The 18926-nt window shown below is 43.4% G+C and overlaps 1 protein-coding gene across 2 annotated transcripts in view; it reads right to left on the bottom strand.

Annotated features, from left to right (window-relative positions):
* Positions 1-1821: 1821 nt before the first annotated feature.
* The window catches only part of MYO1D (myosin ID), a 141028-nt gene continuing 123923 nt past the window's right edge, over positions 1822-18926 (bottom strand). Inside the window, exons 21-22 of one of the 2 annotated variants that reach the window (XM_056548860.1) lie at positions 14809-14966; positions 1822-2770 (exon numbers count right to left, since the gene is read on the bottom strand). In XM_056548860.1, the coding sequence (XP_056404835.1) occupies positions 2614-2770; positions 14809-14966 (315 nt within the window). In that variant the 3' untranslated portion in view covers positions 1822-2613. The remainder of the gene's footprint in view (positions 2771-14808; positions 14967-18926) is intronic. The other variant, XM_056548861.1, reaches the window with a different exon arrangement.

Here is an 18926-nt window from a genome sequence, read left to right as displayed (position 1 = left end):
GTTTAGTTCCAATACACACAGAGAATAAACAAACATGTGCATTGCAAAACGTGTTACTGCAATCCTTTTCTTGAAAAATTTCAGGGGTGCTAACATTTACGGCCATGACTGTATATTCAGAGGGTACAGTGTGTGGTAGTATATTCAGAGGGTACAGTATGTGGCAGGGTTATATTCAGAGGGTACAGAGTGTGGGAGCATTATAGCCAGGGGGCACAGTATGTGGCAGTATTATATTCAGAGGGCACAGAGAGTAGCAGTATTTTATATCCAGGGGCTACAGTGTGTCAGTTATATTCAGAGGGTACAGTGTGTGGCAATATTATATTCAGAGGGTGCAGTGTCTGTCAGGATTATCATGATTATCTTTATATAGTGGATATGTTGACAAAGTGAGGAACCAATGATGTCAGAGCATCAAATTCTGCAGCTGAAAAATGTCCCGGCGCTCTAAACCAGATGGACAAGAAAAGGAAAGACAACAGAGAAGACATCACCTGTGAGTTATACCATTGTGTATTTTGCCTGATTTTCCTATCAGTGCTATATTCATTTGTTACTGTAGAAATGTGAAACCCCACCCAACTCAGGGGCGGATCCAGAGTCTAGACTCAGGGGGGGGGCGCACCCACCCACCACATTAGGTTGTCGGCATAGTTCCTCCAACATTAGGTTGTAGTTTTCCCACATTAGGTTGGCAGTATAGTTCCCAGCACATTTGGCAGGCAGTGCCCCCCCCTAGACAAACAGCCTTCAGCCATATACAGTGACTGTGTACTGCCCCACTTCAGTGCTCTGACCACCGCTCCTCTGGTCAGGGGTCATGTTTTTAGCTCTCCCCTGCCGTATGCGGTCCCGTATTTCGGAAAACGTGATGTGAACCAGCCCTAACCCTGTTTTAATGCCACCTGTGTTGTATTACATTACAGCTATTTAGATGTTTTATTCAGTTACTCAGTTATTATTTTTGTTTTTACTATTGTGCATCTCACAACACAATGGTTTTGTCTAAATGTGAAGTGATGAGCGGCGATCACAGAAAATGTAAAAATGCGCTGTGAGCAGGAGCCTCCTGCTGGTGTCCTGGGTATCAGTAACCAGCGCAAGCCCCAGAGCGGTAGAATACAATGCCTCTGGGTCTTTCGCTTGTATGGTTACCTAAAAGACCAGCGGGAGGCTCAGGCACACAGCATATTTTAGGATTTTAAGGCATATAGAGAGGAATAGCAGGTTGGCACCACCCGTAATGGTACAATATTAAGCCCAAAGATTTGTAAAAATTAGTGAGTAGGGGAGAGCCGGGAAAAATTGGGGTGTACATCAAACAATAAAAAAGCATTCCATAAATAAAACAAAAAGTAGATCCTAAAGTACAACAGAAAGTACAAATTTCGATGGCACTTACCTATAAAAACAAAACTTTATTTATCCATTAAAATTCGCTGGCTCACAACGGTAACCGGGGTTACAGGTTACCGTGAAACAGGCTTGTCACCATCACCCCGAGCAGCTTCAGTTTTCTGTTCCCTATTGGGCTGTGAGACAGCGAATTTTAATGGATGAATAGAGTTATTGTTTTTATAGGTGAGTGCCATCGAAATTTCTACTTTCTGTTGTACTTTAGGATATGCTGGGACCGGGGGGGACTGAAAAAGTATTTAGAGTGCATGATAATTTAAAAAATAAAAAAATAAATTTGAGAGTTACCCTTTAAGAGGCTGTCCTGGTGACAATACCTTCTAATATTGGTTGCACATATGAAATGTCAAATACCAGTTAAAGATGATATAAATAGTTTATTGTACTCAGTTCCTTTGCAGTTTTTTTTTTTTTGCAGTATATAAATCATTTAGCACGGAGATTCATACATTATTAAATAATTTACAGGCATTGGAGGGATATGCCACCCTGGTAGCATTATGTCATTTTTGCATTGATAAACGTGTGTCCAGTACCTATCAAAAGTATAAAAATAACTGAATGCTAAATACATAGACAAGCAGAAAAACCTGGGCAAAGCCACTTACAAAAGGCACCGTCATACGGTATTGGTCCATCCAGTCCTAGCTGGATAGGACGCACATGAAAGATATATACCCGCAGTTTCCAAAGATGGACGCTTTGTACTACTGTTATAAAAGCATTGCTCTGCAATGGGAGGACCACTCTTTGAAACAAGGCCACAGAGGGTGATGCTGTCACGTGGTGGGGTAACCTCTTGTCCATTTGGGCTATGATATTCTGAGATTCAATGCGATCAAATAGAAGTCACTTTACTTTGGATACCAGGCACCAGTGCTTGTCCAAAGTTATCTTCATCCCCGGGTCCAATAAATGACATATACACCGACAATCAAGACAATTACCAATGATTTGGCGTCACAGAATTTAGCATCCTACATATCGTATTTATTATTACTAGAAATATCATATAGGATGTAATTATAGAGATTTTAATTTTTAAATTTTTTAAAGAGACTGCTATAGGCTAAAGAACCCTGGATAAAATTGTGCAACAGAGTTGCTGGGGGATCCGGTCCCCCAACATAGTTGGTTATGTAAGGCACGGAGCTGAGATACTCGGTATCACTATATGGTGAAGGTGCATGATTCTTAGTTGGCTGGCACGCTTAAGGTGAAGCCGGAGCGGCTCTTGCTGAAGTGAGGCTGTGCTTGGTTTATCTTGGTTTCCACAGTAATGGAGCAGGACTTGCCGTGCTGGCTACACTGGACTGGGTGCGACACGGTGACCTGGAGACGCCTCTTCTCACTGTCAGGATAGAAAAATGACATTTAATAAGATACTTCAGGAATGACTCCTTCCATCATTCTGTAATCATGAATATCAATGACCAGCGTTGCATAGAACCTTTCCATGATTAGGATGCAAATTCTGTATTCTAGTATAGACCTGCTCCCTATGCTTGAGTCACCAAGATTTACTGAAAGGGGCCGTCTCATCTTTGTACTATATTCCATTAAAGGAATACTGCAGTCTTAGAAACTTATCCCCTATCCATAGGGTTCCCAGCTTTCCTGCGGATAGGGGATGAGTGTATGTGGTGGCCCAGTACAGGATGTGTTGCCCCGTACCTTTCCTGCCCTGTCAGGCAGTGTCCCTCGGGCCCCCTGTAGTTTTTTCCCCATTTTTATATATGTTAGATAATAAAAGATGTGTTATATCTTTAATAAAATGTACCATGTGATTGTTACCCAGGAGGTACCAGTGACCAGCTGACCCCCAGAGTGATCTATGGGCTCTCTGCTATTCTCCCCATATAAGCCCTGGGTGGAGCTTCTCTCTCTTGCTTCCTGCTGAGGTCCAGTCAAGTCGTGCCTATTGTGTGTGTCCGGAGCATTGGAGGCCTTAACTCAAGTCCTGCAGCCACAAGTCAAGTGCAAGTAAGATAAAGTCACCGTCCTGTTAGTCACAAGTCAGTCAAGTCATCTGTCTACCCAGCATGGCCTGCACTAAATTCTCCAGTCCAACTACAAGTCCCAGCAAAGCTCTTTGGGACCTGGCTGCACTGCATAGACTGTAACAACTGTCTACCCTCAGTAAAGCTACCGTTGTCCGTAATTTGGCATCTGTGTCTTCATTGCCCCCATGCATAGCCTGGGATCCAGTGGTATACCTTCCGGTGGTTAAGGATAAACCATGCCCTGGCATCACGAACTCAAGGGGTTAATGCCATCTGCCCCTAAGGTAATTACATCTTCCCTGCACCTCACACGCCGCCAATACCACATGTCTATGGCTGCAGATATCCTTTAAGGCATACTGATCTTATAGACATTGGAGGCCACCTCCCCATGAGACGAAACCAAGGCTTTTATGCTGGTAGATACAGCCGTATGGCTGGCTGCAACTTTACCTATTAGCAACAGGTAAAGATGATCTGACTTCTAAGCTTAAGGGGTACTCCAGTGGAAAAGAAGTGTTTTCAAATCAACTGGTTGCAGAAATTATACAGATTTGTAAATTACATCTATTTAAAAATCTTAATCCCTCCAGTACTTATCAGCTGCTGTATGCTACAGAGGAAGTTGTATTTCTTTCTGGAGTTCTTTTTAGTCTGACCACAGTGCTCTCTGCTGACAGGAAAAATCCCTTTAAGCCTTCCAGTACTTAGCAGCTGCTGTATGCTCCACAGGAAGTTGTATAGTTCTTTCCAGTCTGACCACAGTGCTCTCTACTGACACTTCTGTCCGTGTCAGAAACTGTCCAGAGTAGAAGCAAATCTCCATAGTGAACCTATCCTGCTCTGGACAGTTCACAACAAGGACAGAGGTGTCAGCAGATAGCACTGTGGTCGGACTGGATAAAACTACACAACTTCCTCTGGAGCATACAGCAGCTAAAAAGTACTGAAAAGATTAAAATGTTTAAATAAAAGTATTTTACATATCTGTATGACTTTCTGGCACCAGTTCATTTGAAAAAAATGTGTTTTCCCACCAGAGTAACCCTTTAAGGTTGAAGGGCATACAGGTACACCCTGACACCCTGGTACTTAAGGACTCAGGGTGTACTTGTACGTCCTGAGTCCCGCTATCGGGGTTTAAACCGTTCTCACGAGCAGAGATCGGGCCGATGCCCAGCATTAACCCTTTAGATGCCGCGATCAAAGTTGGTTGCGGTGTCTAAAGTGAAAGTAAAACTATCTTGGCAGCTCAGCAGGGCTGATCGGGACTATCACAACAGAATTGCGATGTCCCGATCAGCTTACTAGACGACAGGAGGGTCCTAACTTGCCTTTTGATCGTCCGATCGGCAATCTACTGCTCCGTGCCTGCTCAGCAGGCTGGAGAAGCAGAGTGCCGATAACACTGATCAGTGCTACGCTATGGCTTAGCATTGAACACTGTATGCAATCAGAAGATTGCATGGTATAGCCCCCCTGTGGGTGCTAAAAAAATAAATAAAAAGTAATGTGAATAAGCCGCCCCCACTCCAATAAAAGTTTGAATCACCCCCCTTTTTCCTATTTTTTAAATAAAATAATGTAATAAAAAAATAAAATAATCATGTGGTACCACCACATGCGTAAATGTCTGAACTTTTAAAATATATGGTTAGCTAATCCGCAGGGTCGATGGCGTACACGTAAAAAAAAAAATACCAAAGTCAAAAATTGTGAATTTTTGGTCACTTTATACCATAAAAATACCGTATTAATAAAAAGCGATCAAAAATTCTCATCAAAACAAATAGTACTGATAAAAACTACAGTCCACGGCACAAAAAAAATGAGCCCTCATATAGCCCCGTATGTGGAAAAATAAAGTTATAGGGGTCAGAACATAACAATTTTAAACAAACAAATTTTGGTGCATGTATTTTTTTAAAGTAGTAAAATAAATAAAACCTACATAAATTGGGTATCCCTGTAACTATATGGACCTACAGAATAGATAATGTGTCATTTTTACCGAAAAGTTGCAACATGGCGTTTTTTTTTTTTCATTTCACCCCACAAATAATAATTTTTTTGTTGCGCCGGAGATTATGTTATAAAATAAGTGATGTCATTACAAAGTACAATTGGTGACGCAAAAAACAAGCCCTTATATGGGTCTATAGGTGCAAAATTGAACGAGTTATGATTTTTAGAAGGTGAGAAGGAAAAAACGAAAGTGCAAATAGGAAGATTGTTTTGAGTGCTTAACCCCTTAAGAACCCGGGGTTTCTCTGTTTTTGCACTTTCGTTTTTTCCTCCTTACCTTAAATTTTGCACCTAAAAATCTATATAATGGCTTATTTTTTGCGCCACCAATTCTACTTTGTAATGACGTCAGTCATTTTACCATAAAATCTACAGCGAAACAGAAAAAAAATTATCGTGCGACAAAATAAAAAACGCCATTTTGTTAATTTTGGGGGCTTCAGTTTCTACACAGTACATTTTTCGGTAAAAATGACACCTTCTCTTTATTCTGTAGATCCATACGATTAAAATGATACCCTACTTACATAGGTTTGATTTTGCCGTATTTCTGAAAAAAATAACTACATGCAGGAAAATGTATACGTTTAAAATTGTCATCTTCTGACCCCTATAATTTTTTTTATTTTTCCGCATATGGAGCGGTTTGAGGGCTCATTTTTTTCCCCGTGATCTGAAGTTTTTTTCAGTACCATTTTTGTATTGATCATGTATTGGCATACGCCATTTACCATGTGGTTAAATTAATGATATATTTTTATAATTCGGACATTTCCGCACGCGGCGATACCACATAGGTTTAATAAAATTTGTATTTACGCAGTTTTTTTTTTTTTTTTAGGGAAGGGGTTAAATGATCTTTATTAAAGGGGTATTCCGGGCAAAAACACCTTATCCCCTATCCAAAGGATAGGGGATAAGATGTCTGATCGCGGGGGGCCCGCCGCTGGGATCCCCCGCGATCTCCCTGCAGCAGCCCGCATTCTATGCGTAGCTATGTCTGCAGTTTTGGAAACCTCCGGGCTTCTGAGACGGGGATGTGATGTCATGCCACACCCCCTTCATTCATTTCTATGGGAGGGGGCATGAATGGAGGGGGCGTGGCTTGACGTCACGTCCCCGTCTTGGAAGCCCGGCGGTTTCTGAAACTGCAGATGCAGCTACGCATTGAATGCCGACTGCTGCAGGGAGATCGCGGGGGGTCCCAGCGGCGGGCCCCCTGCAATCAGACATCTTATCCCCTATCCTTTCGATAGGGGATAAGATGTTTTTGCCCGGAATACCCCTTTAAGTTTATTTTTTTTAAACTTTTTTTTGCAATGTTATAGCTCCCATAGGAGGCTATAACACTGCACATGCTGATCTTTTACATTGATCAATGATTCTGCCACTTGACTACTCATGCCTGGATCTCAGGCACTGAGCAGTCATTTGGCGATCGGACACCAGGAGGCAGGTTAGGGGACCCTCCTCGTGTCCTATAGCTGTTCGGGATGGCGCGATTTCACCGCAGCGATCCCGAACAGCCCCCTGAGCTAACCGGCATTAGTTTAGTTTCACTTTAGACTAGGCGATATTAACCCTTTAGAGGCGGCGTTCAAAGTTGATCGCCGCATATAAAGGGTTAATAGCGCACGGCAATAGGACGCCGTGGCCCCACGTTATAGAACGGGAGCGGACTCATGACGTAACGGCACATCATAGGTCTTTAAGAGGTTAAAGGAGTACTCCGGTGGAAAACTTTTTTTTTTTTTTTTATGAACTTGTGCCAGAAAGTGCCAACAGATTTGTAAATTACTTCTATTAAAAAAATCTTAATCCTTTCAGTACGTTTTAGCAGCTGTTTTCTACAGAGGAAAATCTTTATTTAAAAAAAACAAAATTTTGTGTTGTCCACAGTGCTCTCTGCTGACACCTGATGCCCATGTCAGGAACTGTCCAGAGCAGGAGAAAATCCCCATAGCAAACCTATGCTGCTCTGGACAGTTCCTGACATGGAACCTGACACTTCAACCGCCTCCCCCTCCCCAAATCACTGTCCCTACTTGATTGACATTCTGGGCTCAGCTACCAGAGCTGTGCACAGGTACAAGATTTGGCAACAGAGCTCGGCTTCCAATCAAGTCAATCAAGCAGGGATAGGAGGAGGAGGAGTGAAACGGGGTCACAGCCCTTGACACTTCAGGGGCATGGAAACACCTTTTTGGCACTTAGTCAGCTGCAATTCCCATTCTTTTTAATACACAACAGAAGTACCTCATTCATATACAGTTTCTAGAGTAGAATCAAGTATTACAGACGGTTTCCAAATAAAAAGCAGAATATTATCTTCTCTATATTCTCACACTACCAGTTGTTCTACTTCTTTCTATAGTATAGCACCTACTGGCCTGGATGTATTATCAGCCCATCTAGGAGATATGTTACCCCTATTTCTTCCATATGAGTGTCAGAAACATGATACACCCTAGTAGTGTGTTCGAAAGAGTGCGTCTCCAACTGTTGCAAAACTACAACTCCCAGCATGCCTGGACAGCCGAAGGCTGTCCAGGCATGCCGGGAGTTGTAGTTTTGCAACAGCTGGAGGCACACGGTTTGGAAAACACTGTCTTCTAGAGTAGTCACTTTTTACCCCTCCTTCCAATTTTCAATTATATAGACATTGCTGAGCAGAAAAGAGCTACATAAATAAACTGAATGGATCCTATGATGTCGGTGACTAGAGATGAGCGAACTTACAGTAAATTCGATTCGTCACAAACTTCTCGGCTCGGCAGTTGATGACTTTTCCTGCATAAATTGGTTCAGCTTTCAGGGGCTCCGGTGGGCTGGAAAAGGTGGATACATTCCTAGGAAAGAGTCTCCTACGACTGTATCCACCTCTTCCAGCCCACCGGTGCACCTTAACCCCTTAAGGACTCAGGGTTTTTCAGTTTTTGCACTTTCGTTTTTTCCTCCTTACCTTTTAAAAATCATAACCCTTTCAATTTTCCACCTAAAAATCCATATTATGGCTTATTTTTTGTGTCGCCAATACTACTTTGCAGTGACATCAGTCATTTTACCCAAAAATGCACGGCGAAACGGAAAAAAAATCATTGTGCGACAAAATCGAAGAAAAAACGCTATTTTGTAGTTTTTGGGGGCTTCCGTTTCTACGCAGTGCATATTTTGGTAAAAATTACACCTTATCATTATTTTGTAGGTCTATACAGTTAAAATGATACCCTACTTATATAGGTTTGATTTTGTCGTACTTCTGGAAAAAATCATAACTACATGCAGGAAAATTTATACGTTTAAAAATGTCATCTTCTGACCCCTATAACTTTTTTATTTTTCCATGTACAGGGCGGTATGAGGGCTCATTGTTTGTGCCGTGATCTGAAGTTTTTATCGGTATGTCTTTGTTTTGATCGGACTTTTTGATCACTTTTTATTCATTTTTTAATGGTATAAAAAGTGACCAAAAATGCGCTTTTTTTGACTTTGGAATTTTTTTGCGCGTACGCCATTGACCGTGCGGTTTAATTAATGATATATTTTTATAGTTCGGACATTTACGCACGCGGCGATACCACATATGTTTATTTATATATTTTTTTACACTGTTTTTTATTTTTTTTATGGGAAAAGGGGGGTGATTCAAACTTTTATTAGGGAAGGGGTTAAATGACCTTTATTAACACTTTTTTTTTACTTTTTTTTTGCAGTGTTATAGGTCCCATAGGGACCTATAACACTGCACACACTGATCTCCTATGCTGATCACTGGCGTGTATTAACACGCCTGTGATCAGTGTTATCGGCGCTTGACTGCTCCTGCCTGGATCTCAGGCACGGAGCAGTCATTCGCCGATTGGACACCGAGGAGGCAGGTAAGAGCCCTCCAAGTGTCATGTAAGCTGTTCGGGACGCCGCGGTCCCGAACAGCCCGACTGAGCAGCCGGGTCACTTTCACTTTCACTTTAGAAGCGGCGGTCAGCTTTGACCGCCGCTTCTAAAGGGTTAATACCGCACATCGCCGCGATTGGCGATGTGTGGTATTAGCCGCGGGTCCCGGCCGTTGATGAGCGCCGGGACCGACGCGATATAATGCGGGATCGCGGCGCGATCCCGCTTCATATCGCGGGAGCCGGCGCATGACGTAAATATACGTCCTGCGTCGTTAAGGGGTTAAAGCTGAACGAATTTACGCAGGATAAGACATCAACTGCCGAGCCGAGAAGTTCGTGACTAATCAAATTTACTGTAAGTTTGCTCATCTCTTTCGGTGACCTACATACTGTAAGCACCCAGGTCCTATCTCCACTCATGACACACAGGAAGTTTGGCCTATGTGTCCCAATATCTTTTTACATCAGTGCAGAGACAAAGACCTGCAGAAACAGATCACATCAGCCATATTTACTTTAACGCACACAGGCATCATACCTGAGGTTGCGACACAAGCACCGTCATAAATTACAGCAACGGACCCTGTGATGGAAGGACTATGGGGGAGGTTTATTTAAAACCTGTGTAGAGAGAGAGTGGTTCTTCCATTTTTCACAGGCCTCTTTAAAATGAAAGAAGCAATTTGGTTGCTATGGGCAACTGCACCACTCTTCCTCTACACAGGTTTTCAACAGCATTTGGAGAGAGGCTTTACAGCAAGCCCGATAGACATAGGTAACAATAGACTAAAGCTGTCCCATTGACACTGAGAGGAAAAGTTTCTGGGTATGCTTTGAAGAGGTCATTTCACAAGGGAGAGGGGGGCTGAGCTGTGAACATCACCTATTGTCTTCTATCTACTAGTGTCACCTTTCACTGTAATGCTGTAGACATCACTTTCCAGCAGCCTCCTCCTTATCATAACAGATAGAACAGAAAGTCTACACTTAGTTTTAAAGAGTACCTGTCCTGATCTTGTTACATTTTATAATCCTCCCAGTTCACTGCTCATGATAAACCACCCCCTGCCTTTATTTTTATAATTTTTTTAGTTTTCTACCTTGATATTGCTCTGTATTTTGTGCTCAGTCTGTCAGATTCACAGACTGGGAAGGGGCGTTACCCAGCAGGTGTGACATCATCTGAAGCCACACAGGAGAGAACTTCCTCTCTCACTCTGCTACTTACAGCCCAGAGCTGTTCAGTGTGTGAGATGAGCTATGATTGGATAAGGCTGCACACACACCCCTAAGCACTTTAGACTGCATTTCATGATTTTGGACTTCTCCCAGGCCAGCAGGAGTCCAAAGTCTGTGCAAGAGATGGGGGAAAATGTGCTCTGGACAAGTAGGGAGACACCTAGTGGCAGCTTTTTTTAAACACACATAAAACATAGAAAACTTCAATTTGTTAAACAAAATACATTAGAAAGTTTTTTTTTTATTTACCATGAGGAGTACAATAGCAAAAATTAGTTTGAATGACAGTGCCCATTTAAGCTTCAAGATTTTATAATATACATACAGTGAGGCAAAAAAGTATTTAGTCGGCCACCAATTGTGCAAGTTCTCCTACATAAAAAGATGAGAGGCCTGTAATTTTTATCATAGGTATTACTCAACTATGAGAGACAGAATGTGAAAAAAAATCCATAAAAATCACTGTCTGATTTTTAAAGAATTTATTTGCAAATTATGGTGGAAAATAAGTATTTGGTCAATAACATAAGTTCATCTCAATACTTTCTTATATACCCTTTGTTGGCAATGACAGAGGTCAAACATTTTCTGTAAGTCTTCACAAGGTTTTCACACACTGTTTCTGGTATTTTGGCCCTTTCCTCCATGCAGATCTCCTAGAGCAGTGATGTTTTGGGGCTTTCCCTGGGCAACACAGACTTTCAACTTTCTCCAAAGGTTTTCTATGGGGTTGAGATCTGGAGACTAGCTAGGCCACTCCAGGACCTTGAAATGCTTCTTACGAAGCCACTCCTTTGTTGCCCAGGTGGTGTGTTTGGAATCATTGTCATGTTGAAATACCCAGCGACATTTCATCTTCAATGCTCTTGCTGATGGAAGGAGGTTTTCACTCAAAATCTCACGATACATGGCCCCCATTCATTCTTTCCTTTACACGGATCAGTTGTCCTGGTCCCTTTGCTGAAAAACAGCCCCAAAGCATGATGTTTTCTCCGCCCCAGTGCTTCACGGTAGGTATGGTGTTCTTTGGATGCAACTCAGCATTCTTTCTCCTCCAAACACGACAAGTTGAGTTTTTACCAAAAAGTTCTTCTTTGGTTTCATCTGACCATATGACATTCTCCCAATCCTCTTGTAAATCATCCAAATGCTCTGTAGCAAACTTCAGATGGGCCCGGACATGTACTGGCTTAAGCAGGAGCACACGTCTGGCACTGCAGGATTTGAGTCCCTGGCGGCGTAGTGTGTTACTGATGCCTTTGTTACTTTGGTCCCAGCTCTCTGCAGGTCATTCACTAGGTTCTGGGATTTTTGCTCACTGTTCTTGAGATCATTTTGAAACTACGGTCAGTGGTCTTGTATGTCTTCCATTTTCTAATAATTGCTCCCACAGTTGATTTCTTCACACCAAGCTGCTTGCCTATTGCAGATTCAGTCTTCCCAGCCTGGTGCAGTTCTACAATTTTGTATCTGGTGTCCTTCGACAACTCTTTGGTCTTGGCCATAGTGGAGTTTGGAGCGTGACTGTTTGAGGTTGTGGACAGGTGTCTTTTATACTGATAACAAGATCAAACAGGTGCCATTAATACAGGTAATGAGTGGAGGACAGAGGAGACTCAAAGAAGAAGTTACAGGTCTGTGAGAGCCAGAAATCGTGCTTGTTTGTAGGTGACCAAATACTTATTTTCCACCATAATTTGCAAAAAAAATCTTTAAAAATCAATGTGATTTTATGGATTTATTTTTTCTCATTATGTCTCTCATAGTTGAGATATACCTATGATGAAAATTATATTCCTCTCTCATCTTTTTAAGATTACTTTCCCAGACAGGTATCCATCCGCTTCCCGCTGGATGGTGGAGAGCAGCGGATGCCATTAATTTCAATGTGACCATGTTTGGGCCTTATACAATATTTTATCCGGACTCAAAAGATCGGTCTGCTGTGTTATTCAGTTCAGTAAAAATAGCATATAGGACACAAATATATTAAAATGAATGGAACCCGCTGCTATCCACCACAGTATACGTTGTGTCCTTTTTTGACGGGATGCGGAGGGATACCTGTGACGGAGAGTCAGAACACAGTGTGAACCTAGCCTAGGGGCTGCTGCCTAGCAACAGAAACAGAGTGACCAGTCTCCTCAGGAGTCAGCGGTGAAGTAATCATCCGCCATTCTGTGCCATTAATGTATTGATTACAACGCCTTATCTGCCCAGGGCTCTCCAGGGAAGAGAGCTTTTTTTTTTTTTTTTTTTTTACTTTGAATAGGGGAGAGGATTTTTCATAATCTTTGATGCTATGTCAGATGCAGCTCTTTCATAGTAACAATGTTCAATAGCATTATTTAAAGGGGTACTCCGGCCCTAAGACATCTCATCCCCTATCCAAAGGATAGGGGATAAGATATAAGATGTCTGACCGTGGGGGGGGGGGTCCTGCCGATGGGGACCCCTGCAATCTTGCATTCGGTACCCATCTCTTTGAGCTGCACACTGCGCTGCCAGCTCACAAACTGCCGGGTGCCGACCACGGTCGGCACCCGGCAGTTTGTGAGCTGGCAGCGCAGCGTGCAGCTCAAAGAGGTGGGTGCCGAATGCAAGATTGTGGGGGTCCCCAGCGGTCAGACATCTTATCCCCTATCCTTTGGATATGGATAAGATGTCTTAGGGCCGGAGTACCCCTTTAACTATTTGTTCTCCAGTGACTACTGTGCTATAATGGGCACATGCTAAATTATTTTGTAGTGAGCCGCCTAAGATAAAGCATGTGAGCGATGCCAGCATGTGATTTCACTCACGGTAAGGATGAAAGGTGAATGTGAGAGTGACTAATACCATATAATCACACTGTACATTATATAGGCCAAGGTTGAGTTCTTTATGGTGGAACAGGACAAGGGTCTATTGTGCGTTTATATTCTTTCTTAACAAAGAACTTACTGGGAACGTAATAGAGGAAGCGAAAAATATTTAAGAAGGTATTCTGCTCTATGTATATATGCCAAGCCGAGACCTGAGAGGCTGCGATGTTGAAGAGCAGCTAGAATTGCTGTAGAGATTCTGGGAAATTCTTCTCTGAGCGCTCCTTGTGTCCACCCTCCACCAGTCTCATAGGAGAGAAAGAAGGAAAGCGAGAGGAGGAGGAGGTGCAGGATGAAAGGATGGAGAGAGGAGGGGGGTGCAGAAGAGACGGAATGGGGCAGTGAAGCTGACGAGTACAAAGAGCTTGGCCGGCTGCCTGGTGCTGACCGGGGGTTTTCGTGCAGCTCATTAAACTCTCCATCAATCCGTTCAGATACTGATGCAGCTGCCATGGAAACAATCAGACCCATTCTCCTAAGAATGACCCTCTTTTCTCAAAGGTTAGGAAAGGCAAAGGTAGGAAGGGGTCAATATATACACAACACAGGAGCCTCAAAAGATGATAAAGGAAAGCGGAAGCTGGAGGGTGACCCAAGAGGTAATAAAGACCACTGAAAGCCGAGCATGAATGCACCGAAAGTGACAGGAAGAAGCACTGAACCCCCTCCAGCTGTATGTGTCACTCATAATATTACTTAGCAGCCCTGAGTGGGTGATGGAAGACACGATGAGCGCTGAAAACCACAGAAATAAGGAAATATCACAGGAAGGACTAGAGTATTATTTGCATGTTTGTTAACCCTTCCACGTCAGCATCTTACCTCTAAGAGATTTTATGGTCAGTGCAATTTCCCCCTGATCTGGTGGTTGAAGTCCCAAATATAGCACTTATTATATCGTGGGCCTCCACCATAAGAGTATATTAATACATTAAAAACTACTGGCATTACTGAAGCATACAGCAGTCTAGGGTGTACATGGTGAAGGGCATTTGTAGGCCAAATCAATAGATTTGAGCACTCAATAGCAGAGCTGGCAGCCTTCTATGCTGACCAGTGAAGCCCCCAGTTAGTTAATAGGTTGTAATGGTCCAGTGCACAAATTGACTGTTTTCTCTGCGTCCCAGGCAAGGGCACTGTCAATTAAAAGGCTGTATTCCCATGAATCATTGGAAGAGTCCGAAAATGTCCACAGAAAGTGGACAACACGATAGGACATGTAGGGTGATCTACAGAGATCAGGATCAATTGTCCTCATTCAAAGAGATTTACAGAACTTTTGAATGATATTTCTGAAATCTTACATGAGGAATATGAGTGTTAGATATAGTTTATTATGAATGTCTACCATGGTACACTTACTTCTTGAAGTGGTTGGCCAATACTCCGACAACTTCTCCCACACGGCTGTCTTGAGGGGATTGTCCAGGAAAAGATAGACATACAATAAGGTCTTTGCGGTCTTTTGTGTGAAAAACCACCAGCTGGTCCTTCCCATCGGTCACGCTGATACCAGATACCTTGTGAAAGAAAAAAAAAATGATCTGTGGTTAGATTTACAAAACTAGTTGGTTCTGGAGTGACTTACAGGATGTAAGGGGGTATTGCATCTCAAAGTGATGGCATATAGCTAGGATATGACCTCTGAGACCCTCATAAAAGGGCACCCTTCACAGTACAACATCACCAGGGCACCATCTGTGCAGGGAAGCTTCAGCACAGCTTCTTTCAAGTGCATGGGGGTTGGCTGTAGTTCCCTTCAAACACTCAAGGGGAAGCAATATTAAATTAGCACTGAATCCTCTTCATTCTTAGGATTGGCAGGGTCCTAGAGGTCAGACCCCCAGCATTTATAAAATAATGGTCTATCCTTGTGATACGCCACCAATTTAGAAGATGAGAATACCAACTGTAATTGTTCCAGTATGTTTGCACTGGAGAATGTGTTGCGAGAGCTTTCATTAAAGGGGTTATCCAGGAATAGAAAAACAGACCTACTTTCTTTCAAAAACAGCTCCTTGTCTGTCTCCAGGTTGGGTGTGGTTCTGCAGCTCCGTTCCATTGAAGTGAATGGAGCCAAGTTATAAAACCACACCCAACCTGGAGACAGGCGTGAAGATACTCTCACAGTGTGTATGCAGCACGTTTGTGTGTGTGAAATCCACACTCTCGCCAGTGGATGAGTTTCACGAAATACGCTGCAGGTACATTTCAACCTACCCTTCAGGAGATTCTTTTTTCTTCAGGAACAGCGCCATTATTATCCATGGGATTTACTGGGTAGTGCAGTTCAGCCATATCCAAGTGAATCATGCAATACCAGACCCTGCCCATGAACAAGGATAGCGCTGTTCCTGGAACGAAATGGAGTCTTCTTTTTCAAATCTCATATGCACATTTTACAGTGTTAGGCTAGACTTGTGTCTCCATGGCACATATACGTCAGAAAACTGTCAAAACATGCCAACATATCCATGTTGGACCCCACTCATTTTAGTGACTATGGGGGGAATTCATCAAGAGGAGATGAATGTCGTTTTACCCATTAATTTATGTGGTGGAAACTGTGTACCTGCACCAAATGTACTACACGGTGCAGAGCAAGTGATAAATCTGGTGCTGATCACATTTCTTACTTCAGTACTCGACTTTGTATGGTGATTCCTTTGTGACTTTTTGTTCGACTTTTTATTCCGTGCAACAAAATGTGCGACTTTTTAAAAATGCTGTCCAAGGTCAGTTCTGTAAGCCAAGCCAAGTAAGGGCTGGTGTAGATTTGCGCCTAAGTTAGCACAGTTGCGACAAACTGAAAAGTCACATTTGATGAAATTCTTACCACTGCCTGATTTTAACTGAAATTATGACTTAGTACCTTCCTTTAGAAAAAAACTTCTAAAGCAAAAGTCGCAATGAAAAGTCTCAAAACAGCATCTGAGACAAACTGTGAGACAAATGTACACCAGATAACCAATGATAAATTCCTCCCTACGTCTGGATCACTTCTCGAATGTATCCATGCTTTGTATTAGACTGAAAAGTGCTGAAAGCCAGGCTTTAAAAAATTGGAACAAAGTTACTAGCCAACTACGCTCCAGCCATTGAATTTTGACAGTCTCCCAATGTATCCGTGCTTTGGAAGCACAAATCGTCATGTGAGCCTAGCCTAAGCAAGATTTGAGGGAACAAAAGGGTCTTTCACCGGAAACACCACCACCCTTGTCCATAGGCTGTGTCTGGTATTGCAGCTCAGCCCTAATGAAGTTAAAGGGGTACTCCGGTGTTTAAACATCTTATCCCTTATCCAAAGGATAGGGGATAAGATGCCTGATCGCGGGCGTCCCGCAGCTGGGGACGCCCGTGATCATGCACACGGCACCCCGTTTGTAATCGGACCCGGAGTCTGTTCGCTCCGGGTCTGATTATGGTCGACCGCAGGGCCGGCGGCGTGTGACGTCACGCCTCTGCCCCCGTGTGACGTCCCGCTCCGCCCCTCAATGCAAGCCTACGGGAGGGGGCGTGATAGCTATCACGCCCCCTCCCATAGGCTTGCATTGAGGGGCGGAGCGTGACGTCACACGGGGGCAGAGGCGTGACGTCACACGCCGCCGGCCCTTCGGTCGCCGGTAATCAGTCCCGGAGCGAACACGCTCCGGGCACTGATTACAAACGGGGTGCCGCGTGCATGATCCCAGGGGTCCCCAGCGGCGGGACTCCCGTGATCAGACATCTTATCCCCTATCCTTTGGATAGGGGATAAGATGTTTAAGCACCGGAGCACCCCTTTAAGGCATAAGCTAGTTTATATGAGGCAGACTGTACTAGGATAATTCTGGGATCACCATGTTCTCTATTACTGCAACCCGCCATATAATCTATGTAGTACAACCTAAAGAAGCCCTTCATTATGATCGTGTAATATGCACTTGTATGTTCTGTACGTGTCTGTCACCTCAAGGATTACGGTGGAATAATATGTGTCTGCGCTGCACCATTTATACTAATTCTTTACTATGAGTCATTCAATGGAGCCACAAATAGAAAGGCGATTACCAGGCCCAAACCCTATAACCTCATAAAAAGCAACAAGCTAAATTTCCCAATACACCACGAGGTGAAAAGAATGAGATAGTATACAAACATTTAGGGAGGTGTCGGACAATTATACGTGAGCACTGATCCGGCAGCTTCTGTCTAGCAGATTCTTGTTCTGGTGTTTTTTATTCCTTGTTGGGTCCCCTATAAAGTTTATTGCATTACATGTTTATCTTTCATGCAATGCAAAGAAATAACACAAGAGGCCATTTTACAGGCCTCCTTTAAATAGTACCTGTCACCAAACTAAACTTTTAATATATTGTTCCTTATGTCTTTATAAGACACACTGCTATTTACTTACTATTAAAATTCTCAACCATTATGAAGGAGATTTTTCATTCTTTTCAAACGTATGGCTTTTATATAACAATTTTTTTTTACTTACGGTACTTTTGCTTACATACGACCTATTTATCAAATAGTGACACGACCTTGATAGATAAATCACACGTAAGCAAAAACCGGGAAACCCACTTATAAAAGCATTTTTTTAAGTAGAAAATAATAGCTGAAGTTCTTTATCTACCAGTAGCGTTGCTAGAGAGTGACGGGGAGGGGGGGGGGGGGGGGGGGCGTACCGCATCGGGTGACACCCTGACTGCCCGGCCTGGCACTAAATAGCTGCACTCCAACTCTCCTGCAACAACCCATCCACCCTCCTCAGAAATAAAAAAAATATTAAAAACATACTATGCCGCACCATGAATATCCGTACTCTGGAGGCTTTTTTGTTAAATTTTGAGGCCGCATTTTGTGACATTGGTGGGCGGAGTCTTGTGTCGCTGCGCTGAGGCCGGAGTTTACGTCAGGAAGGTGCAGCACCAGCAGGCACATAAACAATAGTTAACCCCCCCCCCCCTTCCACACACACACACACACACACAAAAATGGCGGTCTTATCAGCGTGTAGGGGGGTTGGTGTGACTTATGTTAGCCGACTGTTTAGTGGTTTTTGGATCCAGTTTATGGGTAGGTTCTGCTTTCATGAGGAATAGTAATGTAGAGGGGAGGGTGGGGTGCCGGCATAATGCACAGTAATGGAGGGGACAGTGACGGATGAAGGGGGCAGGGGCAATTGCCCCCCCCCCCTCGAGATTGCTGCCCCCACCCCTCGAGATTGCTGTCCCCACCCCCGTACTCTAGCATGGTGGAGCGGGAGCTGTCAACCCACCTTTCTCACGCTGCTTGCTCTTTGTATGCAGAATTTGAGCTGCGGGGACGCAACCCACAGGAGAGCGGCACGATTACGTCACATCATCGCGCCAGCTCAGGGAGATCACGCCACTGCGGCTCGCACAGTGACTGAACAGTACGCTGTTTGCTGGGCTAGCTAATTTTCATTTTTGTAAGATCCTGCAGTAGAGTCCGAGTGTGTGTGGGAGTAA

This window comes from Hyla sarda, chromosome 12 (assembly GCF_029499605.1).
Source record: "Hyla sarda isolate aHylSar1 chromosome 12, aHylSar1.hap1, whole genome shotgun sequence".
Classification (NCBI taxonomy): domain Eukaryota; kingdom Metazoa; phylum Chordata; class Amphibia; order Anura; family Hylidae; genus Hyla; species Hyla sarda.
Note: the sequence above shows the minus strand (reverse complement) of the source record. Positions and strands in the feature narration are given on the sequence as shown.